At 52.2% G+C, this 26,100-nt stretch overlaps 1 protein-coding gene across 1 annotated transcript in view; it reads right to left on the bottom strand.

The window, feature by feature from the left end:
• DYNC1H1 (dynein cytoplasmic 1 heavy chain 1) overlaps positions 1-26,100 on the bottom strand; it is a 1,654,074-nt gene that overhangs the window by 641,359 nt on the left and 986,615 nt on the right. The window contains exon 54 of the mRNA XM_086937823.1: positions 14,722-14,937. Within this exon, the coding sequence (XP_086793949.1) occupies positions 14,722-14,937 (216 nt within the window). The remainder of the gene's footprint in view (positions 1-14,721; positions 14,938-26,100) is intronic.

The following is a 26,100-nucleotide window of genomic DNA, read 5'->3' as shown; positions in this document are numbered from 1 at the left end:
TGCAGGCTCTCTCCAAAGCAGTAATCCATTTGTGGATGTCATCCCCTTCTTTAAAGGGGGGCACTATCTTATTCAGGTGCTTTGTATCAAAACTCCTTTCCCTATTGCTAGGTTTATTGCTGCCACCAGTGGGCTGTAGCCCACATAATTCTTGCTCTCTAGCAAGGGCAAGTCTCTCTTTGGCCAGGGCAAGTTCTTCCCTTTCAATCCTCAGTTTGATTGCCCTTTCTTCAGCTTCATACACTCTCCTCTTAGGGGAAGACATTCCTCTGTGAGAAGAGTTGAGAGAGCCATTGGTTCGAAAGGATCTGCTAGAGCCTCTTGATAGAGACCTAACTCGTCCATTCCCAATGTTAAGCTGACCTGAGAGTGGGCCCAGGGGTCCCCCAGTACCAAGCTCATGTCTGCTTAAGTTGGACCTGCTTAGTCTGCTGACTTCTACCTGTCCCTTATCTGCCTCATCCCCTGATAACTCATCCTCATCCTCAGCAACATCTGCCTCAAGGAGGGGATGGATATCAAAGGGACCCTGTAAGGAGGGCAAACTTCCATCTGGATTAGAAGGGTCTGGGTTACCAGCCCTACTGGCATCATAAGCCTCTAGGAGACCAATCAGAAAGGAAGTGGTGGGGTTAGACCCCTGTTTTAGTTTCCTGAGAGTACACACTTGTCTCATCTCATGGAAGCTAAGAGCAGTATATTTTGAAGGGATGACCTGTGGAGGGTCAACTGACACAAGGGGAGACTCAGTGTTTCCTCCTGTGACCGACATACTGCTTCTAGTGTGGTGTAAGTGATGCACCTACCTACACTATGTGTTACCTACTGGTCCCTTGCTAGAGTTGCAGCCAAGGTGTGCTAAGCCTTGAGGAGCTACAACAGCTGGTTCAGTAGAACTCAGAGTATTCTAAGCTTTAGTTATGTGTACCTAACAGTACTTATGTGATCTTTCAACAAGATATTCTTAGGATACGTGTGGTAAAACAACAGCAAGCTCAAATCCCAACCGCTGCTCACCAATGTGAGAAGGTGGCCTGATATGCAGTGCTCACTATTCTAGTGAACACTATGTATCAGTCCAGCAACCCTTATTGATGATTGGTTGTAAGTCAACCTTATAGACCAGCTATCCTAGTAGCGTGGATACGAGCAGTCTAAGGCTAAAGACTCGAGAGGGCGCGTTAAGCCAGCTGTTCACCACACATATACCCCTTGAATACCAAGTGAAAGGACACCACACAAGTGTTATGAAAATAAACAGTTATTTATTTAAAGATCACAACAGCCCTGTACTCTTTATGAGGACAGGGTACTAAGCACAAACCAAAACTCTTACAAAAATACTTAAGTTAGCACAGTATATACAAATGCCCGAGGGGCACGGAAAACCATATACTCTGAAAGTGGAATGCGAAATTCCTAGCAGGTAAGTACAGTACTAATAGCTTTTGGAATCGCTAGGACTTGACTAGGGAATCGTTAGATTATGTCTAGGAGGCCTAGGGGACTCGGGTGCAGTGTGTGCACTCTCACGCGAGATGCGGGACAAAAGTCTATGGTAGCTAGGAATTAGAAAGTTAGTGTTCTCGGGCGAACCCGACCTGGTAGGGAGAAAACGAAAGTAGATTCTGACCCTTGGATAGTGAGGCTATGCTGGGGCACCGAAATGCCGAAGTTACCTAGCCCAGGGGCTGCAGCTGCATAGGTCTGAAAAGACGTCGGGAATCCTCGTAGACGGACCAGGAGCCGGGAGAAAAGATGCTGGCCGGTGACCAGTGAAGAAAGTTCAGTTGGATCCAAGCCTGGATCTCGAAGATAGATGACACCTGAAAGCAGAGGGGACCAAGTTCGAGACTACTAGCCAGTAGTCAGTGGGCACCAGGAGGGCACCGGATGGTAGCCACCTCGACTAGGTGAGTGGGTGACGCTTGACTCGAAGATCTCACGGACCAGGAGGCGTTGTCGGCGACCAGGATGGAGGATCGAGCTGTCCCACGAAGATAGAAGCTGTCGGCGTCGCTGGACCCAGGATTGGGCAACAAAGCCTTGGCAAATTCAAGCCCACGCGGTGGACCTAAAATGGCGTCTGGAGTGGACCAGGAGGGTCCGGGGTGCCTCTCTTGAAGAAGGAAGCAAAGGCCAGCCTGGAGCAACCAGACCAGCAGTCGTGAAGTCGTTGGGCGTCGTTCAGAGGGCCACAAGCCAGCCGGCTAGTAGCCAAACAACGCGGTGCACAGCAAACAGCAGAAGGGCCCCACGCAGATCGTGGAGATGCAGGGGGGCTGATCTTGGGTGCTGGAGCTGCGCAGGGTCGGGGCTTCTCGGACCCCAAAGCACTCACCAGTGGAGGACACGGTGGGCTTGCAGTAAAGATGTCGTGCAGTCTTGGCGATCGTCGGTCCCTTGAGGTCTCGTCGCACTCACGGTTCTCAGCTGGGCTGTAGAGGTGAGTAGAGGTCAGAGGTGCCAGGGAAGCCGGGTCTCGTCGAGCTGGGTCGTCGGATTCGTGATGAAGGACTTGCAGCAGACCGCAGTGTTCTTTAGGATGGTGCCTGCGGATGCAGGGTGACTACTCCTTAGCCACAAGGGAGAATCTTGAAGAAGAAATCGTGAAGTCCTTTCGAAGAAAGTGGTATCTTGATTCCAAAGATGATCTAATTTTAACAGGGGGCCCGCTCCCATCTTTATACTAAAAAAGGGGGCTGACCCGGTGACTAGGTCCTGCCTATGGGTGGGACTAGGTGGGGGGTGGTTACACCCCTCAGCCATGCCGGACTTCCCCAGGCCAGGGGCTGGTGTGCCCCTGGAACTGGTTCAGACCGGCCTATGCGTAGTGAGCACCGGGGTGCCACTCAGCAGTCACCTTCCTGTAAAGCCCTGCCTACCCAGGATACACAAAACCATGTCTGGGACGGTGCTAGCACCGCCCCTGACAGGAAACCCTTTGTCCAGGCTCCCCTCGCCGGAAGGACTCCCAGCTGCAGGGGGTCAGACTCGTGTCTGTGGTGGCAGCATCCATTTTGTGGAGCTGAGGCTTCAGTTAACTTTAACCGGGGTTCACAGTTACATACATGTCGTGTCCCTCTAGAAGGGTGGAATGCTAACCCCGTCGCCAGAATTGGCGAGGGGTTAGTATTCCAATTCGTATGACACCTTACTCGACATGTTTTGATAAAGCAATACCAAAGATAGCATTTAACCGCGAGGATTATAATGCACTTAAGAGTATATGGTATGCGATATCATGGAACAGCTATTAGGACCTGATTCCGCAAGCTGCAGACAGGCTCAGCTCATGCCAGAGCACCATCTCACACGATTCCAAGCACTCTGCCTTCAGGATTGTCAAGGCCTGCCATAGGAGTGACTGATAGGAATCTGTGTGTCCATTTTAGGGTTAGGTATAGGTATACTACACCTACAGCAAAGGGTGATTACACGACTTTGCCCCAGCTGTCATGCAGCCAGTTGTGTCAAATTTAGGAGGCCAGCCAGGGGTGGCATAATACATGCTGCAGCCCCTGGCAGCCCTGGGTACACCCATGCCCTGAGTTACAGGGTCTGATAGGGTGGCCCAGTACCAATTGGAAATGTACCTAGGGTACATGGAATCCATTTTAAAGAGAGAGCAGTAGGCCTGGGGTCCTGATTGGCAGGATCCCAGGTCGACTATGTCAAAAACCAGCTAAAACACAGGGCAAAAAGTTGGGGGCAACCATAGTCAGGAGGTACCTTCCTACAGTTCCTTCTTAGCCAAGGAGTAACACGCCTGGATGCACATGATAATCCATCGAGAAATGGTCCTCTTGTGCACTGCTTTCCCTTTCTTAGCGCCCGCGTACCCAACAAAGAGTTGGTCATCCACCCGGAACTGGAGTGTGCGATCCAGATAGAACGAGAGCGCACGTTTTGGGTCCAGACAGTGGAGCCTCTCCTCCTCTCTCGAGGGGTGCGGAGGCGGAAAGAAGGTGGGCAATGTGATGGACTGCCCCATGTGGAAGGCCGTGACCACCTTAGGCAAGAAGGAGGGCCTAGTCCTCAAAACAACCTTGTCCGGATGGACTGAAAGGAAAGGAGGCTTACAAGAGAGGGCCTGGAGCTCACTCACTCTCCTGGCAGAAGTGATGGCTACCAGGAAGGCAGTCTTCAAAGAAAGAAGGCGAAGCGGACAGTTATGAAGTGGCTCAAAGGGAGCGCACATCAGAAATGTTAGAACCAGGTTCAAGTCCCACTGAGGCATCACGAAAGGAACAGGAGGAAAGGTATGAGTGATGCCTTTCAGAAATCTGTTTACTATAGGGGACTTGAACAAAGAAGGTTGGTCAGGCAGCCTCAGAAAGGCTGAAAGAGCCGAAAGATAGCCCTTGATAGTGCCCAGAGCAGAGCCCTGCTGGGCAAGAGAAAGAAGGAAGAGAAGAATCTCAGAGAGAGGGGCATTGAGAGGATCCACAGCCTTTGCTGTGCACCATGCCACAAATCTGTTCCACCTGCAGGCGTATACCTTTTTTGTGGAGGGACGCCTGGCTGCCAGAATGATGTTGCAAACTTCAGGAGGCAAGTCAAATGGCCTCAACTGTCGCCGCTCAATCTCCATGTATGGAGGTGGAGACTGGACAGGTTCGGGTGGAGGACCGTCCCCTGCTGCTGCGACAGAAGGTCCTCCTGAAGAGGCAGACGAACCGGGGGATCGACTGACATACTGAGTAGATCGGGATACCAGTACCTTCGTGCCCAGTCCGGAGCCACAAGGATGACTTGTGCTCGGTCGCGCTTGATCTTCTTCAGCACTCTGGGCATAAGAGGTATAGGCGGAAAGGCGTACAACAGACCGCAGCTCCACTCGCGTCGAAAAGCGTCTCCGAGCGAGTGCCGCCTTGGAAATTCCAACGCGCAGAACTGATGACATTGCGCGTTCTCTTCGGTGGCGAATAGATCTAACCAAGGCTCTCCCCAACGCAGAAAGAGGCCTTGCGCCACGTCCGAGTTCAGACGCCATTCGTGATCCATCGAGCACCGACGGCTGAGTTCGTCCGCCCTGGCGTTCAGAGAACCTGCCAGGTGTTGAACCACCAGAGTCACGCCCTGATGTTCCAGCCATTGCCAGAGGCGCAGAGCCTCCTGGCATAGGGTCCACGACCCCACACCGCCCTGTTTGTTGCAGTACCACATGGCGGTGGTGTTGTCCGTGAACACCTGCACTGCACTCCCTCGGACAGACTGGAGGAATGCTTTCAGTACCAGACGGATCGCCCGCAGCTCCAACAGATTGATATGGAGCCGGGACTCCGCCGGAGACCAGAGTCCTCTGATCTCCGCCTCTCCCAAGTGGCCACCCCAGCCCTGGAGGGACGCGTCCGTCACAACTACGTGCTCCGGTTGGGGAAGGGAGAGGGATCTGCCGTTGACCCAATCGCGGTCCGTGAGCCACCACTGCAGCTGTCTCGCAGTGCCCTCCGAGATCAGGACATGGTCGGAAAGGTTGCCCCGGTGCTGGGCCCACTGAAACTTCAGGTCCCACTGCAGAGCCCGCATCCGCCACCGTGCGTGATGCACCAGAAGGATGCAGGAGGCCATCAGCCCCAGAAGCCGCAGAGTCAGCCTGACCGAAACCCGGGATCACGGCCCGAAGATCGGAATCAGGGCCTGAATATCCCGGACTCGCTGTTCGGGCGGGTAAACCCGAAACTGCGCCGAGTCGAGAACCGCTCCGATGAAAAGGAGCTTCTGAGAGGGGCACAGGTGTGACTTCGGCACATTGATGGAAAATCCCAGCCTGTGCAGGAGATCCGCCGTAGTCTGGAGGTGGTTGACGACTGCCTGGGGCGAGCCCGCCTTCAACAACCAGTCGTCTAGGTAGGGGAAGACTGAAACCCCTAACCTGCGCAGGTGAGCTGCGACCACCGCCATCACCTTCGTGAACACCCGTGGGGCGCTGGTAAGGCCGAAGGGGAGCACGGTAAACTGAAAGTGCTCGAGGCCTACCGTGAACCGCAGGTAACGCCGGTGGGCCGGCAGGACGGGGATGTGGAAATACGCATCCTGCAAGTCCAACGCTACCATCCAGTCTCCTGGGTCTAGGGCAGCCAAGACCTGAGCCAGTGTCAGCATTTTGAACTTCTCCTTCCGGAGGAAGCCATTGACGTTCCTCTGATCCAAGATAGGGCGTAGGCCCCCTTTGCCCTTCTTGGGTACCAGGAAGTAGTGGGAGTAGCAACCACGACCTACTTCTGGCCCAGGAACACGCTCGATGGCCCCCTTGGCCAAGAGGGCCGAAACTTCCTCCTGCAGGAGCCTCAAATGAGCCCCCGATACGCGGTGGTGTTGCGGTGGCATGGCTTGAGGGGTCGTCTCGAAGGGGAGGGAATAGCCCCTTCGGACGATCTGCAGCACCCACCTGTCCGAAGTGACTGTGCGCCAGTGAGAGTGGTGATGGCGAACCCTGCCCCCCACTGGCGTCACATGGGCCGAAAAGCACGGACTAGGAGGGTTTAGAGGCGGATGCTGCGGGGGCAGGTGTGGACTGGCTCCGCTTGCCTCCCCGACCGCCTCCACGGCGATTTCCGCCGCCACGCTGGACGACAGTTTGCGGCGAGTGGCTGGCGGCAGGCGTGGGGACGCCCCTTCCTTGGCAACAAAAGGAGCGAAAGGCACCTACTTGCTGGCGCGGGGCCGAGAGGCCCAAGGACTTGGCCGTAGCCCTGGAGTCCTTAAAGCGCTCGAGCGCATGGTCTGCCTTGTCGCCAAAGAGGCGACGGCCATCGAACGGCATGTCCATGAGTGTATTCTGAACATCAGCCGAGAAGTTGGCGGATCTGAGCCAGGCGTGGCGTCGAATCGCCACCGTCGTAGCCATCGCTCTGCCCAGCGAGTCAGTTGCATCCAGTCCGCACCTGATCGAATACTTCGCTGCGTCCCGGCCCTCCACTAGGGCTTGGCCGAGTTTGGCCCGTACCTCCAACGGACACTCTGGCAGCAATTCCGCCACCGTTTCCCATATAGAATGGGTGTAACGGCCCAAGAGGCATGCGGTGTTGGAAGACCGCAGTCCTAAGCTAAGGGACGAGAATACCTTTTTGCCAAAGGCCTCGTACCTCTTGGATTCCCGGTCAGGGGGAGCCGACGGGAAGGCGGTCTGGGAGTTAGAGGCCTGGATAACCAGACTCTCGGGGGTGGGGTGGGTGGACAGGAAACATGGGTCGCCCGGAGCCGGGCGGTGGCGTCTGGCCACGTTCCTAACTACAGGCGAACCTGTAGCGGGCCTGGACCAAGTGCCCAAAAGAACGTCCGACAAGGCCTCATTAAACGGCAGCATAGGCCCAATGGAGCATGACTGCGGCTTAAGGACCTCAGTGAGGAGGTTAGTCCTCACGGCCGCGACGGGGAGCTCAAGGCCCAACGCCTTAGCAGCCCTCATCAACACCACACTATATGTCGCGCCCTCCTCCGAGGCCACGGAAGGAGGAGAGACGAATCCAGTGTCTGGAGAGGTGTCCAGGCCACTGGCCTCCCCAAGGTCTCCTGTCCAGTCCATGTTAGACTGACATTCCCTTGTCAGAGGGTCCTCAGACCCCTCCCAATCCTCCTCTTCCCCCATCTCCTGAGACTCAGGGTCGTAAGTGAATGAGGATGGTTCATAGGGATGGAAATCCCCGAACGGCGTCGAGATCGGTGCCGACAGGCTCCGTCCCGACGCCGGAACCCATACAGAGGAGGCATTGGGGACGGCGTCGGCCGAGGCCGACGCCAGAGGGGACACCACACGGACCGACCCCGGGGGGGTCGTAAGGTCCACCGGGGACGTTCCAGCGCCCGACGAGGGCCGAACGGCACCCTGCGGCGCCGGGCCCGAAGGCACCGACGACGCCGGGACCGCTGAACCCTGCGGCGCCGAGCCCGAGGGCAGCGGCGGCGTCGGGATCGTGGAGCCCTGCGGCGCCGGCGCCGAAGACGCCGGCGGCGTCGAGGCCGAAGCACCCGGCGGCGTCGAGGCCGAAGCACCCGGCGGCGTCGGGGTCGCAGCCCCCGACCCACTAGGGCCCCCAGACGGGTTCGCTGGGCCCGAAGGTGCCGCGGAACCCGTCGGAGAAGAAAGGGACCTCATGGCCATGAGGAAGCGCTCTATCTCCTCCGGCGTCGCGTTCAGCCCAGAGACTGTGGGGTATGGGGCCGAACGCGGCGCCCGCGACTCCCGAGGAGCCGCGTGGGCGGTGTCACCCGAACCCCCGGCCGCATCGCGCGAGCGTCGGGGGGGGAGTCGGAAGAGCGATGATGTCTCTTCGACTTCTTATGCTTCTTACCTGACGACTTGGACCCGGAGGAGTGGCGCCGACTCCCGGAGCTGTGACGGCTCCGCCCCCGCGACCTGTCCCTCGACCTCCCGTGGGACCGGGACCTCACACGGCGTGGGGCCGACTGGCGGATCTCGAGGCGCCTGCGGGACCGCTCCTGCCTGGCCTTCCTCGAGAGGGCCCGACATTCGGAGCAGGCCTCGTCGTCATGGTCGACGCCCAAACACGTCAGGCACAGGCGGTGCGGATCCGTAATCGACAGGAGGCGTTCGCACTCGTCGCAGTGCTTGAAGCCGGGCATCCCTAACGGCACCGTCGGCGTCGTGAAGACTTCGAAATAGATCAAAAGATCCAAAAAGTTAGTAAAAAAAATGACTAGGGAACTGCTTTTTCCAGATCTGCGCTGGCTGGCGCGGAAAAAAGAAGAACTGACGTCAGCACGCGGAGGCGGCGTCTAAGTACTCTGACGACGTCTTCACGGCGCCCACGACGCCGAACGCGGAGCCGCAGACGACGCCTACCGACGCGCAAGGGTACTGCTACGCAAAACTTTCCGGATCCAGTCTGACGCCTGGGGATATTCTAAGGTAAGGAATCTATCACTAACGTGTCTCTTTCAGATATATGCATCAACAATAGGTATGTGGTTGTGACATGGACAAATTAATCATGGACATTGTGAACAAAATAAATTATGAAAAATGAGGGAATCACAATCATCAATAAACAACTTAGGAAAAAGTAGGGAATTTTTCAAAATCAAATCCCAAATGATTTCTGTTTTGATTCGTAGAACTGTGCAGTTAGCACCACTCGTCAGTCTCACTCCAGCACGGCAACCAGAGTGTGTTGTGCTGGAGTGAGACTGACGAGTGGTGCTAACTGCACAGTTCTACGAATCAAAACAGAAATCATTCAAACACTGGAGCCACAATTTTCCCGCCACGGCAGAATCGTACACAAAGATGTAACCAGGTCAACACACAGATAAATTCCCGGACAACGTCACACTGGCCGCTGGACCAAGAAAAGCAAAGTTCAATTTCCACGGCATAGACGAACCCAATAAGCAAGAGCAACCTTGGGCAAGAACAACACAAGTTCCCATGGACCCGAATCACACCGCCCTGATGAGAATCCTGTAAACCACGTAACGGGATTCGAAACGCGTCGGCATTTTTCCCTCTCAGACATTTATGCTAATGTTACTGGTGCAGAAATGGGCATTTAATGATTCATTCTATCTCAGGCTTTGGGATTTGATTTTGAAAAATTCCCTACTTTTTCCTAAGTTGTTTATTGATGATTGTGATTCCCTCATTTTTCATAATTTATTTTGTTCACAATGTCCATGATTAATTTGTCCATGTCACAACTACGTACCTATTGTTGATGCATATTTTTTCACATGTTCACTGTTGTGTTTTCGCACTGTATATATGCACAAACTGTTTTTCAAACTGTATATGGCCAGACATGAAGTTGAAGGCGATCTTCTGTTTGTTTGTGAAAAAAGAAAAAATATTTTGATAACAAAGTTATAATCAAAAGACATAAATCAATGTCTGGGTAAACTAATAAAGTTTTGTTTATCCGTAACCATTCAGTGTTTAATTCAAAATTGGAGGCATAGGCAAAAATCCCTTGGTTTACACAATATTGTGGCCCTGCCTACCCTCCTTCCCACTGGGCCCAGCCACCCCTGTTTTTTGCATTTTAGCAGGAGGCACCATCCATTAATGAGCATGGATGCACTGCATTAATATTCAGTAATTTTCTGTAGCTCTTCTGTAGGCGAATAAAAAAAGAGCTGCTCAAAAACAGAAGACAGTCTTCTCAACGCACAAGTAACTTACCTTCAGTAACAATATATCTGTAAGAAATAGTGGTTAGTGTTAGATTCCTCACCTTAGAATATCCCCAGGCATCAGACTGGATCCAGAAAGTTTTGCGTAGCAGTACCCCTGCGCGTCAGTAGGCGTCGGTAGGCGTCGTCTGCGGCTCCGCGTCCGTGCCGGGATGACGTCGAAGTACTTAGACGCTGCCCTCGCGTTCTGACGTCAGTTCTTATACATAGCTTTTCCCTGTCAGGAACGCAGAGCCATGATAAAAACAGAAACTGGTGCCATGAAACTAGGACCCTCAAAGGGATGAACCGTAACCCTATATATCGGTTCGCAGAACGGGGAGGATGGGTGGGGCGGTAAGGAATCTAACACTAACTACTGTTTCCTACAGATATATCGTTACCGAAGGTAAGTAACTTGTGCATGTGAAAGTAACAGGCTGAGTTTTTCCGCCCTGGCGTTCGTGGAACGTGACAGGTGTTGAACCACCAGGGAGACGCCCTGGTGGTCCAGCTATTGCCAGAGGCGCAGAGCCTACTAACAAAGGGTCCACGACCCCACCCCGGCCTGTTTGTTGCAGTACCACATGGCGGTGGTGTTGTCCCTGAACACCTGCACTACACTTCCCCGGACAGAGGGAGGGAAGGCTTTCAGTGCAAGCCGGATCGCCCGCAGCTCCAGAAGGTTGATGTGGAGACGGGAATCCGCCGGAGACCAGAGGCCTCTGATCTCCGCCTCTCCCATGTGGCCACCCCATAACCAAGGAGGGACGCATCCGTCACAACTATGTGCTTCGGTTGGGGTAGGAAGAGGGATCTGCCGCGGACCCACTCGCGGTCCGTGAGCCACCACTGCAACTGTCTTGCAGTGCCCTCCGAGATCAGGACGTGGGCGGACAGGTTGCCCTGATGCTGGGCCCAGTGAAACTTCAGGTCCCACTGCAGAGCCCGCATCCGCCATTTGGAGTGATGCACCAGAAGGATGCAGGAGGCCATCAGTCCCAGAAGCCGCAGCATCAACCTGACCGAGACTCGGGATAAAGGCTGAAAGATTGGAATCAGAGCCTGAAGATCCTGAACCCGCTGTTCAGGAGGATAAACCTGAAACTGCGCCAAATCCAGAACCGCTCTGATGAAGAGGAGCTTCTGAGAAGGACACAGGTGTAACTTCGGCACATTGATGGAGAACCCCAGCAGGTGCAGGAGGTCGGCCGTAGTCTGGAGGTGGCGGACGACTGTCTGGGGCGAGCCCGCCTTCAACAACCAGTCATCGAGATAGGGGGAAGACTGACACCCCTAATCTGCGCAGCTGAGCTGTGACCACGCCATCACTTTCGTCAACACCCGAGGGGGGCTGGTAAGGCCGAAGGGGAGCACGGTAAAGTGAAAGTGCCAGTGGCCTACCATAAACGGCAGGTAACGCCGGTGGGCCGGCAGGACAGCGTGAAAATATGCATCCTGCAAGTCCAACGCTACCATCCAATCTCCAGGGTCTAGGGCAGCTAAGACCTGAGCCAAAGTCAGCATCTTGAACTTCTCCTTCCGGAGGAAGCCGTTGAAGTTCCGGAGGTCCAAGATAGGGAGTAGGCCCCCTTTGCCATTCTTGAGAACCAGAAAGTAGTGTGAGTAACAACCACACCCTACTTCTGGCCGAGGGACGCGCTCCATGGCCCCCTTGGCCAAGAGCACCGTAACTTCCTCTTGCAGAAGTTGCAAGTGATCCCCGACACGCGGTGGTACTGCGGTGGCATGGCTGGAGGGGTCGCCTCGAAGGGGAGGGAGTAGCCCCTTCGGACGATTTGCAGCACACACCTGTCCGACGTGATGGTGCGCCAATGGAAGAGGTGATGGCGAACCCTGCCCCCCACTGGCGTCGTATGGGCCTGAAAGCTCGGACTAGGAAGGCTTTGAGGCAGATGCTGCAGGAGCGGATGTGGACTGACGCGGCCGTTGTCCCCCGGCACCGCCACGGCGGTTACCACGTCCACGACCGCGCTGCTGTTGGTTCTGCAGCCTGTGGCTGGCTGGACGTGAGGGGCGCCCTTTCCTTGGCCACGAACGGGGCGAAAAGCATTAGTCTGCTGGCATTGGCCGAAGCCCTGGAGTCCTTAAAACGTTCCAGCGCGCTATCCGCTTTTTCCCCAAAGAGGCGACGGCCATCGAAGGGCATGTCCATGAGCGTGACAGCATGAGTTTGGGACCCCCTTTAATGTTAATTTATGACCACGGAAAAGAGAGGACAACATCTACAAAAACATAATAAAGTTCCCCCATGGCCTTATCATACATTTTTATAAGGCATAGCTCATATATTTAATCAATAAGCCTGAAGGCTTATTAATTAAATATATGAGCTATGCCTTATGAAAATGTACGATAAGGCCATGGGGGAACTTTATGTTTTTGTAGATGTCCATGAGCGTGGCCTGGGTATCACCTGAAAAGTTGGCAGACCGCAGCCAGGCGTGGCATCAAACCGTCACCGTTGTAGCAATCACTCTACCTAGCGAGTCCGTGGTGTCAAGTCCACATCGGATGGAATATTGTGCTGCGTCTCGCCCTTCCGCTAGGGCTTGGGGGAGCAGTGTCAGGGCCTCCTCCAGACATTGGAGCAGCACCTCCGAAACCGTATCCCACAGAGAGTGGGTGTAACGGCCCAAAAGGCAAGAGGTGTTGACAACCGCAGCCCCAAACTCAGGGATGAGAACAGTTTCCTCCCAAACTTTTGGATTCCCGATCCGGGGAAGCGGCTGGGAATGCGGTCTGGGAGGTAGAGGCCTGGACCACCAGGCTCTCGGGGTGGGGTGAACAGACAGGAAGAGGGGGTCGCCCGAGTCTTGTAGAGGGCTTGGACCAGGTGCCCAAAAGAACATCAGTGAGGGCTTTGTTGAACGGCAATAGAGGCTCGGAGGAGCTTGCCTGCGGTTTGAGCACCTCAGTTAGGGGATTAGTCCTCACGGCCGCGATAGGGAGCTGAAGATGTAAGGCCGCCCTTGTCAACACCACGCTGTAAGCAGCCCCCTCCTCCATAGCCACGGTAGGAGGGGAGATAAATCCGGTGTTGGGAGAAGTGTCCAGACCACTGGCCTTCCCCAACTCATCTGCCAAGTCCTGCGACAGCTGGCACTGCAGTGCCAGAGGGTCCTCAAACCCCTCCCAGTCCTCCTCACCTTCAATCTCCTGGTAGTCAGGGTCAAAAGATGGAGCCGGATCATCGGTGAATGGCTCACCCATCAGCGTCTAATACGCCGCCAGTCCGACGCCAGATCCAGATAGAGTGTGGGACCGGGGACGGCGCCGGGGGAGACACCCCTGGTGACGGCACCAGCAGAGAGGTCAGATGGTCGACTGGCGTCGGCACGGATCCAGGCCTGGATCCAGAGGGCCCCTGCGGCATCAGGACCGGGGTCGTCGACGGAGCCGGGGCCAAAGCACCCAACGGCACCGGGCCGAAGCCGCCGGCCCGCTCCCGCCCCCAGACGGACCCGGAGGCACCTCGGCGGAGTCCGACGGAGGATAGAGCAACCTCATGGCCATGAGGAAGGTGTCGATATCCTGCGGCGTCGGATGCAGCCCAGGGACCGGCAGGTATGGAGCTGGACGCGACCCTCCCGGCTCCGACGTGCGAGCGTCAGGGAAGTCGGAAGAGCGATGTCGCTTCTTCGACTACTTGGGCCTCGACTTACCTGAGGACTTGGAACCCGACGAGTGGTGTCGACTCGCAGAGCTGTGATGACTGTGGCCCCACGACCAGTCCCTCGACCTCTGCCTGGACCGAGACCGTGAGTGGCACGGGGACGACAGCCGGATTTCGAGGCGCTTACGGGACTGCTCCCGCCTAGCCTTTGACGTCAAGGCCCGGCAGTCGGGCACGACTTGTCAGTGGTCGGCCCAGAGGCAATAACGGCACCGACGGTGGGGGTCGCTAACCGACATCAGGCGGTTACAGTCGTTGCAGGGTTTGAACCCGGGCATCCCTATCCGCACAGAGAGTCGATAACGACTCAAGAAGGATCCAAAAGAGATCGAAAAAGTTAGTCAAAAATTGACTAAGGAGTACTGCTCTTCCCAGATCTGCGCTTGCTGGCGCGGAAAAAAGAAGAACTGACGTCAGCGCGTGAGGGCGGCGTCTAAGTACTCCGACGACGTCATCCCAGCACCAAGTACGCTGACGACGGACGGGGAGCTGCAGACGACGCCTACCGACGCGCAGGGGTACTGTTACGCAAAACTTTCCGGATCCAGTTTGATGCCCGGGGATATTCTAAGGTAAGGAATCTAACACTAACCTGTTTCTTTCAGATACTACACCATTTCCCATAGGAGCCCTGATGTAGACAGTTAATGTGTAGCCTTTACTGGTGATTTATTAGTCAGATAGTAATGGAAAATGTAATATGTCTGAAAGGGAAAAGGAGGGTGGCTGGAAAACTAATTAATGTACACATGTATAAGAGGATATTCTAACAAAATCTCAGGTATCACTAGCATGAAGTTCTTAATCTACCATTAGTTAACAGATCACAAAGCTTCAACTTTGACTTTACAAATAAAAATATTCCATTGTCAGCACACAGATCATCTTACTTTGGCTTCAACAGCAGCTAAATCGGCTTTAATAGCTTGGGCTTCAGAAATGAGAACAGCATATTCTTCCTTATAGCGAGCTATGCTAGCCTCTAGGTCACGAATCATCTGCTCGACTTCGTTAGCTTTTGCCTGGTTATCTTTAGCATCATCCTCCAGCTTCTGCAGTTCATTACGGAGGGGCTCGACTCGTTTCAGCATATCGGCGTAGTTTAGCTGTAAAATGAAAATAAATATATTAAATATTGAATAAGTAATTCAGTTCCTTTCTATGCTGTAATATTGTCCTGGCCATTCAGTGTTTAGGTTCATTTGGCAACACCACACAATCTAGACTCTTTCTACCTCTAATCTATGAAGAGAAGAGGACAGACTTGTGAGGTGATAATTTAGGTAAGGTTACATCACACAAAATGAAGACAGTCTTGCCAGAATTAGTTAGTACTTGTGCAACAAGTTTACCATCTTATATTAATTTAAGATCAAAATAAAAATCTGTCATTAATCCATAATTAGGCGGTTTTAAACTATAGTAACTGATAAAACCCCACTAAAAGAGAAATAGCCGTCACCAATGAAAACATATAAACACTGAAAAAACACCTGCACAACCACAAACTAAATGCCATTCAAAGAAAGAAAAAAGAGAGTGGAATAGAATAGAAGCATTGCCAAGAAAGCATTGTGAACATAGCTCTGTGAACACCGATATCCTGCCCATAAATCCTGCACTGAGTTTTGTGATATACACCTTTGCAATGGACGGATTGGGTCTAGTGCAGGTATTCATGTAGACCCACTCAGTAGGGAGGATAAAAGCAAGGAAAGATTGCAAAATTGGTCTAGTGTCTCATCACTTATATGCAGATCATCTTGAACACACCAAGTACTTTGACAGATCCACTACTTAAAATATTCTTGTAGTGTTTTCAAGATGTGACAGAACAAACAAGAGTAAGTGATATTTGGAAATGTGTAGAATGCCTTAGTCATGGAGAAGCATTCTGCTTCCCATCAAACCACTTGAGACTGATCTACACATTATTTGCACTGGCCTCAGACTGAAACCAACATCTGCGCCTGTTGAAATGGAGACCACCACAACCCAGGAAGTGGGCCCTGGTTGAGTTTCACCAGATTTTCTGAGCTGGACATAGGGAATGGTCTGGAATTCTCCCAAATAAAATATTTACAAGGGTTTCAGGAAGGTGTGTGGAATTGGGGTGTAGTGTGTTGTGCAACCTCGCTGTGTGACACTTACCAACCCCTTTAGGACGCCTAGGTTGCATCTGTCAAAATACACAGTTCTACCCTGGGAGGCTAAGGTAAAGCTTACACATAGGAACAAGTGTAAAGCATTTAAACAGCACCAAAACAATTCAAGAAATTTACACAACACTCAAAAAATGCTAAATCAAATTATAAAATAGACAGTATTTTTAGAAGATTTTAGACACTAGAAAACAAAAGATCCACCAGAGGATTCCATAGATATTAATTTTATTTTTTTATTTCAAATCGTTTTTATTGAAGTAAGAAAACAAAGCAAAAGACATTACATTAAATCTTCCATCAAAAGTGAATTAATACAGATGTTGTCAGACCAATACAGAAACTACAAATGATAAAAATAAAGAGAATAAAGAGAAGAATCACTCTTGCTTGTCACATGGTTATTGATCAAGTTGTTAAACACTTGACGTGTGGATGAATGGGGATAGTTCTGACATAGCAACTAGGATCACACCCATATATCCAAGGTACTACTACAAGGTCATATTGCTTCAAGGCGGTTCAAAGTGGAGGGATGAACTGTCTAGTGACTTCCATAATTTCTTATTGGATGGACACCACATAGAGGACTGTAACGCCTGATTCGTGGCACCTCTCAGGAAAGACAGCCATTCCTGCCAAATTTTGAAATTTACTTCCTTAGCACATTTCCACTTGCACAAAATAACCTTACATGCCAGTGTCAACATTAAATCCAAAAGCTGGCGATCATGCTCATTTGTTAATCGCGGTTCCAACCCCCCATAGAATGACATATACAAATTCCTTCATTGGCTTTATCTTAAACACATGATGAATGCATACAAATATTTTCTCCCAATATTCTTCCAGCAGGGGACAGTTGAATAGCATGTGAGGAAGATCACCAGTCCCTGATTGGCAATTCCAGCACTCCGGAGAATCACGTAATTTGCATTTAAATAGCTTTTCCGGAGTCCAGAACGACCTATTTATGAGCATATACTTCGTCTGGAATAGGATGGGTGATACTTTGTGGGCAAGTGCTGACTTATGAATCAATTCCCAATCCCACTCTATTCCTGTGGAGTTAGGTTCCGCTTCCCATTTCGCTTCCACTTTTTTGTGAGATTTGCTGGGCAGTGGTAGCAACAGTTTATACACCTTGGAAACGAAGTGACCTGAGTGCATGATGCGTGGGAGATGTGTTATCAGCCACGGAGTGTAGGGTGTGAAATTACGGTTGGTTAATGTCGCCTTAACTTTTAGAAAATTATAGAAGTCTATCGGGGCCAGGTCAAACTTCGTTTGTAGGCTTGAGAACGGGATTGGTTCGCTGTTGTCATACAAGTCTCCGGCCAGGTTAATACCTTTTTCGGACCATGACTCCCAGAAGAGTTCCACACCCGTGTGTTTAAGGTAGGGGTTTCTCCATAATGACATGCATGATGATTTAGAGAATGTCAATTTGGTTTTATGCGTTTGGTCAAGTCTAAGTAGGGCCCTTCTGGTATTTAACAATATGTATCTGGAGTGAGGGAGGTGTGACAGATCCATGGTGATTAAAGACTCAAGAGGAGCCTTGCCCACTATTGATCTCTCAATGTCAATCCACACAGGAGTGTAAGTTGGTGATTTCATTAACCATTGAGCACCTTGCTTACACAGAAAGGCTGTCTGATAGTTTCTGAACGATGGTAGCCCCAGCCCAGATATTAATTTTACAAGCATAAATATATCAAAGCATTTTCACTCAACAGTGAAAAAGCTTTGCACCAGCATGGTCCTCAAAAACCGTTAACTTCACAGAAGAAGCAGTCCTCCAGGAGTTCCAGGCACTTTATTCACTTTGCAATGGATTCTTATGACGTGGTCTTGAGGCAAGGGACATTGGATGCTGAAGATGCTGTAAGGATGCTCTGGATGCTCTGGATTGCATGTAGTCGATGGGGGCCTTCCTGCAGGGATTCTTGTGTCCACAAAGATGGTGAGGGGTGTAAGAAAGTGCCCTCTTTTTGCATGGTTGCCCACACTTTTTGCTGAATTGCTGATATGCTTTGACTGAGTGTGCCCTAGGTTCATGCCAAACAGGTACCCAAGGCCTATCTTCATTCCCTAAAACTGCATTGAAAACAAAACCCAATTGGCATCTCAGGCCGCAGGTTAGGCCCTGGTAAATGGTACCACAGGTACCCAGGGCACTGTGACCAGGAAAGGCCTCTAAGGGCTGCAGCACTTATTGTGCCACCCTTAGAGGCCCTGTACCTTTACACTCACACACTGCTTTTGTAGGCTGCGTGTCTTGGTGCAGAACAAACAGTCGACATGGCACACATCCCTGTGTACAAAATAGGGGGATTGTAGGAGCACTCCGAATTTATCTGAATTTTACTGTTTTGTACACTGGTGCTGCGATTGTAAAAGGGTTGTCAGTCCTGGTTCTGAAAGATCGTTATGGTGGTGTTGAGTTGCCACCCAATCGCGCACTGTTCACGTGGCGCTATGGCGCTTTATGTAATCTTGTTGCTACAAACTGTATTTTAACCACTCTAGTGTTTTATTTCATTCTTTTATTTCTTCTCTAACTCAAATTATTTTAAAGTTTGTAGCAACAAGATTACATAAAGCGCCATAGCGCCACGTGAACAGTGCGCGATTGGGTGGCAACTCTACACATCCCTGTGTGCCATGCCTACAACCCATGCCCTGGCATAGATCAGTCACCCCTGTAGCTGGGTGCACTACACCAGTGGTGAGGGTACAGGTGCATGAGCCCTGAACCCCCTACGGTGTCTAAGTCTACTCTTAGACATTGTTAAGTGCAGTGCTGCCATTAAGAGTATATGGTGCTGGGAGTGTCATTACGAACTCCACAGCACCATAATCGCTACACTGCAAACTGAGAAGTTTGGTATCAAACTTCTCAGCACACTAAATCCACACTGATGACAGTGTGGCATTTAATGAAAATTGCACACAGAGGGCACCTTAGAGATGCCCCCTGAAAAACGACCTAACGCTAGTGTCCAGGCTGAGTGGCTGCTCACTAGCTGCCACCACCAGACAAGTTTCTGTATGCTTGGGTTGGAGCCTGCTGCTCTCGGCGTCTGAAACAAAGCACATCCTGGGACGGGGAAGGGTCCATGAAGGGGAAGCTTCAGAGGCTTGCTGCCTTTGTGAGCTTCCCAGGCCCTTTGCTGCTTCCAGCAACTGGCCCCCACCGGTTGTGTCCCACAACTTTGGGCGGGAGAATCAGCCGGAAACGCAAGTGAGGAAGGGAGGTGGGGCCACCTTTACCTACTGCACCCCTCAGGTGGGGGAGGAGAGGTGAAGCACAACTCTCACTCCCCGCCATCTTGCAGATGGGGGGGCCCAGCCAACCAGAGTGAGGCTTATGCTCTCTCCCACTGGAGGGTGGCATAATAGGGGGTGTACACACCCAAAGGAAGGGACCCATTGGTCCCAACCTTTACCTACCTGTAACGTTCCTAAATTTAGTATTAAGGGCAACCCCAAACCTTGCCCCCTCAGACAAGAAATGACCAAGAAGAAAAGAAGAAAAAAATGAATGAACAGCTGTTCTGAAGCTAAGAGGAGGACCCCCACTGACTTGGCCCCAGCCCTACCAGTCTGTCCCACCTCGAACCTTCAGAAGTGAAACTCCAGTGTGTCCTGCAGCCAGCAACCTCAAGAACCATGAAGACCTGCCCTGCCTTCCACAGAAAATACTTGGTCTCCCTGAACACCAGATTTGTTCACCCACAAACTCGGACTCCGGCCAAATCCATGAGTCTGCAACACTCTGCACCGGTTGCCCACGGCCCGAGTGAGTTGCCCAACACCACAAGGTGTCCCGAGATCTGGTGATCTCTGACCTGCTTTGAATCTCCCAGTGAAGCCTGAAGCCTCTTTCTGGAGACTACCCGCGAACAAAGCTGGTAAGAGAAACGCGGCGCCTGAAGACACCCCTGCACATGAAGCCCCACAGCCTTGGGTGGCCCAACCGACTGTGTCCCAGCATCCCCAGGCACCCCACCTTACCTCTCCAACCGGTGGTCACCTCCAGAACATCCACGTCCCCGAGCCTGCAATCTTTGTTGAAACAGGAGAATCCCCATTGAAATCAACAGGGCACCTGATGCCAAAACAGCAGCCAGAAACCAGCCACCCCTGTGCCACTGCTGGTGTATTTTGGGTGCCAACTCGGATCACCCTTTGCCCTGAGCTAAACCCCAGGAGCTTTGCTCCCACTAACGTGTGGCCTGCTCATACGCAGTCACCAACCGGAGGCCCCTATCCACCATTGGATAACATTGGGCCTCAGCACTACGGACCCGCCCACCCTAGTGCAGATGAGGGTAACAGTGCATCCTTGACCCAGGGGGAACCCTTGTTCTAACCCCAGAAACTCATCCCCAAAGACTGATAACTTAATTTCTGTCCATATGAATACATTGACTGTTTTTCACAGAAACATTTTCTAGGTGTGCAGTTGATTTGTATGGAAACCTGAAAAACTACAACTGGGCAAAACTGATTTTACTTACCTTTTCTTTAGGAAGGAAATGTTCCAGTGTGATATTTAGGCATATCCCACTGGGTAGAAAAAGTAATCTAAAAAGTAATCTGTACAGTAATTTTGAATCCTTGACTTACCTGTATTTCAATCAAACTGCATTTGTACCTGCATTCAATTGTAAACACTGCATAAGATTTTGGAAAGCATTTATTTAACTTACCTATGCCAGACTTGGCTTGGTTCTAGAAATAAATATTTGTATACAAACAAATTTGGTCTGAGTTCAGTCTTTCAATCAAACAATCATGGCATTTGTGAAGCGCACTACTTACCGGTGAAGGTCTCAAGGCGCTGGGGGGGGGGGACAGAGATCAGAGGGGGGGGGGGGGGAGAATGCTGCTCCTGCTCGAAAAGCCAGGTCTTGAGGAGTCTTCTGAAGGTCAGCAGGTCTTGGGTCTGCCGTAGGTGGGTGGGGAGGGTGTTCGAGGTCTTGGCGGCAAGGTGGGAGAATGACTTGCCACCTAAGGTCACTCTTCGGATGCAGGGGACTGTGGCGAGGGTGAGGTCGGTGGAGCGGAGCAGGCGGGTGGGGGTGTAGAAGCTTAGCCAGCTGTTAAGGTATGCTGGTCCGGTGTTGTGGAGTGCCTTGTGTGCATGGGTGAGGAGCTTGAATGTTATCCTCTTGTTGACGGGGAGCCAGTGCAGATCTCTCAGGTGGGATGTGATATGGCTGCGGCAAGGGATGTCGAGGACTAGGCGTTCTGGATGCGTTGGAGCAGTTTCAAGAGTTTGTCCGCGGCTCATTCGTAGAGGGCGTTTCCGTAGTCCAACCTGCTGACGACGAGGGCCTGGGTGACCGTTCTTCTCGTTTCATTGGGGATCCACTTGTAGATCTTGCGGAGCATGCAGAGGGTGTTGAAGCAGGAAGAAGAGACTGCGTCGACCTGCTTAGTCATGGAGAGGGTGGGGTCGAAAATGACACTCAGGTTGCCTGTGTGGTCGGTGGGTGTTGGAGCCGTTCCTAGTGAGGTCGGCCACCAGGAGTCGTTCCAGGCTGAAGGGGTGGATCCGAGGATGAGGACCTCCGTCTTGTCAGAGTTCAGCTTCAGTCAGCTGTTCCTCATCCAGTCGGCGACGGCGGCCTTCATTCCTTCGCGGAGGTTGGTTTTGGCAGGTGTTGGAGTCCTTGGTGAGGGAGAGGATCAGCTGGGTGTCGTCGGTGTAGGAGATGATGTTGAGGTTGTGCAGTCGGACCGTGTGGGCGAGTGGTGCCATGTTGATGTTGAACATCGTTCGGCTGAGGGATGAGCCCTGGGGTACTCCGCATTTGATCTTGGTGGCTTTGGAGCGTAAGGGGGGAGGCGGACGCTCTGTGTTCTACTGGAGAGGAAGGAGGTAGTCCAGTCCAGGGCCTTCTCTTGGATCCCGGTGTCGTGGAGGGGTGTTTGTAGTGTGCAGTGGCAGACTGTGTCGAAGGCGGCTGACAGGTACAGGAGGATGAGGGCCGCGGATTCTCTGTTGTCTAGCATGGTCCTGATGTCATCGGTGGTGGCGATGAGGGCAGTCTCTGTACTGTGGTTGCTGGGGAACCCAGACTGGGACGGGTCCAGGATGCTGTTCTCCTCGAGGTAGCGGGTCAGTTGTTTGTGGACAGTCTTTTCGATGACCTTCGCCGGGAACAGGAGCAGGGAGATGTGCCGGAAGTTCTTGAGGACCTTGGTGTCAGTCTTTGAGTGTGTGACATCATTTGTTAATTTAGTGTGTACAACAAATGCTTAACACTACCATCTGATAAAGCCTTACTGCTCGACCACACTATCACAAACAGAGTGTAAGCTGCTATATACTTTTACCTCTGCCTACCTTTGCGGTTCCACTGGACTCTGTGCACACCATACCTCCAGCTTCCTACAAGTGGGTTGTGAAAAAGTGCCTCTTTTGCATGGTTAGCCCCCACTTTTTGCCAGGTTTTGATGTGGTTTCAAATGTAGTGCACAAGGCTCCTACCAATCAGGTACCGAGTGCCAGTGCTTCTTCGCTTCTTCCCTAAAACCAAACCCCCAATTAGTACTTCTACGCCCTGTAAGTCTCTAGTAAATGGTACCCTGGGAACATAGTGTAGGAGAGTAGGGTCTGCAATCCTATGATCACCCAGATTTTTTGCTTTTGTTTCACTGGTTTACGACTTTCTCTGGCTGTGGGCCTGCCAATCAGACCCACAGCCTAGCTGTTCTCTCACTAAATTACAACGTGTACCTTAGGTGCATTTACAAATTGGTACTGGGCCACCTTATCAGACCCTGTAACTCAGGGCATAGGTGTACCCAGGGCCTACCAGGGGCTGCAGCATGTATTATGCCACCCCTGGCTGGCCATCTAAATCTGACACAACTGGCTGCACGACAGCTGGGGCAAGGTGGTGTAATCACCCTTTGCTTTAGATATAGTATACCTATATCTAACCCTAAAATGGACACACAGATTCCTATCAGTCACTCCTACGGCAGGCCTTGACAATCCTGAAGGCAGAGTGCTTGGAATCGTGTGAGATGGTGCTCTGGCATGAGCTGAGCCCTTTTGCAGCTTGCGGAACCAAGTCATAATAGCTGATCCATGATAACGCGTACCATATACTCTTAAGTGCATTATAATCCTCGCGGTTAAGTGCTATCTTTGGTATCGCTTTATCAAAACATGTCGAGTAAGGTGTCATACGAATTGGAATACTAACCCCTCGCCAATTCTGGCGACGGGGTTAGCATTCCACCCTTCTAGAGGGACACGACATGTATGTAACTGTGAACCCAGGTTAAAGTTAACTCGAGCCTCAGCATCACAAAATGGATGCTGCCACCACAGACACAAGTCTGACCTCCTGCTGCTGGGAGTCCTTCCAGCGAGGAGAGCTTGGACAAAGGGTTTCCTGTCAGGGGCGGTGCTAGCACCATCCCAGACAGGGTTTTGTGTATCCTGGGTAGGCAGGGCTTTACAGGAAGGTGACTGCAAGTGGCACCCCGGTGCTCACTACGCATCTGCCGGCTAGAACCAGTTCCAGGGGCACACCAGCCCCTGAGCTGGGGAAAGTCCGGCATGGGAGAGGGGTGTAACCACCCCCCTTCCTGGTCCCACCCCTAGGGCAGGACCTAGTCGCGTACCCACCCCTTTCTTTAGGATAAAGGCAGGAGCGGGGACCCTTCCAAATTAGATCATCTTTGAATCAAGAAACTACTTTCCACGAAAGGAACTCTCGACTCTTCTCAAGATTTCTCCCTTGAGACTAAGGAGTAGTCACCCTGCACCCGCAGGCACCATCAAGGACACTGCGGTTTGATGCACGTCCTTCCTCCAGAATCCGACCGACCAGCACGACGAGACCCGGCTTCCCTGGCACCTCTGATCTCTACCTACCTCTACAGCTAAGCTGAGAACCGTAGGTGCGACGAGACCTCAAGGGACCGGCCATCATCAGACCTGCACGACTTCTATCCAGCACGACCGCCGAGGGATCCTCTGGTGAGTGCTTTGGGGTCCGAGAAGCCCCGACCCTGAGCAGCTCCAGCACCGAAGACCAGCCCCCCAGCATCCACGAGATCTGCGTGGGGCCCTTCTGCTTTTTGGCTGCTCACCGCGTTGTCTGGCTACTAGCCGGCTGGCTTGTGGCCTTCCCGACGACGACCGACGACATCACCACTGCTGGTCTGGTTGCTCCAGACTGGCCCATGCTCCCTTCCAAAAGAGGAGCACCCCGGACCCTCCTGGTCCACTCCAAACGCCATTTTAGGTCCACCGCGTGGGCTTGAATTTGCCAAGACTTGTTGCCCCAACCCTGGGTCCAGCAACGTCGACAGCAGCAACCATCGTGGGACAGCTCGCACCTCCATCTTGGTCGCCGACAACGCCTCCTGGTCCGTGAGACTGCAGAGCCCAGCGTCGCCCACTCACCTGGTCGAGGTGACTCCATCCGGTGCCATCCTGGTGCCCATCCAATCACTGGCTAGTGATTCAGAACTTGGTCCCCTCTGCTTACAGGTGTCTTCCATCTTCGATCCAGGCTTGGATCCACCGAACAATCTTCACTGGTCGCCTGCCAGCAGCTTCTTCTTTCAGGCTCCATAGACTGTAACAAGGATTCCAGACGTCTTTCCAGACCTATGCAGCCGCAGCCCCTGGGCTAGGTAACTTCGGCATTTCGGTGCCCCAGCATAGCCTCACTATCCAAGGGTCCAGATCCTTTTCGTTTTTCAGCCTATCTAGTCCGGTTCGCCCGAGAACACTAACTTTGCTTTTACTAGCCTCCATAGACTTTGTCCCGCATCCCGCGTGAGAGTGCACACTCTGCACCCGAGTCCCCTAGGCCTCCTACTAGTAATCTGAAGTTTCAGTAACGTAGTCCTAGCGATTCCAAAGCCTATTAGTCCAGTACTTACCTGCTAGTAATTTCGCATTCCACTTTTGTAGTATATGGTTTTCCGTGCCCCTCGGGCATTTGTGCGACTTAAAGTATTTTCACAAGAGTTTTGTTGTGTGCTTAGTACCCTGTCCTCAAAGAGTACAGGGCTGCTGTGATCTAAATAAATACACTGTTTATTTTCATAACACTTGTGTGGTGTCCTTTCACTTGGTGTTCAAGGGGTATATGTGATGGTATAACAGCTGGCTTAACACGCCCTCTAGAGTTTAGCCCGAAGACTGCTCGTATTCATGCTACTAGGATAGCTCGAGCTCGGCGGAGAAGGGTAGGTCAAGCAGCCAGGGCGCAAGAGATCAAAGTCTTGACTTTATGACTCATCCTTGATGCCTCATCCCGCCGACCCCTCATGTGGCAGTTAGTTCTTGACAAATAGGCATAGGACAACTCTCACAGAGGTAATACACACACAAACCCACACATGACACCAGCATGTGGTTAATCACCTTTTATAGGTCCTGATGAATCGCGGGTAACTATTGCCCACTGCGAGAAACATGTCGACCGTTTGCACCACTAGCCCTATCTAGGTTCACCTGAACTTACTCGTTGACTCCTAGTGAGCTAGCCCCTTGTTTTTAACTGCAGCTAGGGACCCCCAGAATAAAGTTCATTCCGGTACCCTTAGCTACATTTTAATATCCCTTTCTCACTTTCACATACCACCCTGCCCACACACCCACACCTCACCATAAGGCAGTTGGAAAAAGATCTCCGCCAAAGAGCCCCTCTTTGAGGTGAGCCCGTCGGGGATTGCACCGCCTCCCCGACGAGGAGCAACCGCCGATGATGAAGCATGACATCCTTCGGGGTGTGTGAGGCAAATCCATCCAACACAATGGATGCCCTTGGGTGTCACATTTACACCTTTGGTCACGCCAGCTAGTCTTTCCCTCAGTCACGCTTAGGAACAGTCCAGGAACCCCCTTGTTGTAACTAGGATAGCTGGTCATAAGGTTGACTTACAACCAATCATCAATAAGGGTTGTTTGGACTGATGCAAAGTGCTCACTAGAATAGTGAACACTATATATCAGGCCAACTTCTCACACATAGGGCCTGGGAGCAGAAGAGAGCCCCCTGGGACCCACCCTCAGTGGGTCCATGCCACTGCCATACAGCTTAGATTCACCTGTGAGGG

The sequence above is a fragment of the Lissotriton vulgaris genome, chromosome 9 (genome assembly GCF_964263255.1).
Source record: "Lissotriton vulgaris chromosome 9, aLisVul1.2, whole genome shotgun sequence".
NCBI classification, from domain to species: domain Eukaryota; kingdom Metazoa; phylum Chordata; class Amphibia; order Caudata; family Salamandridae; genus Lissotriton; species Lissotriton vulgaris.
This window is presented reverse-complemented; position numbering and strand designations above follow the sequence as displayed.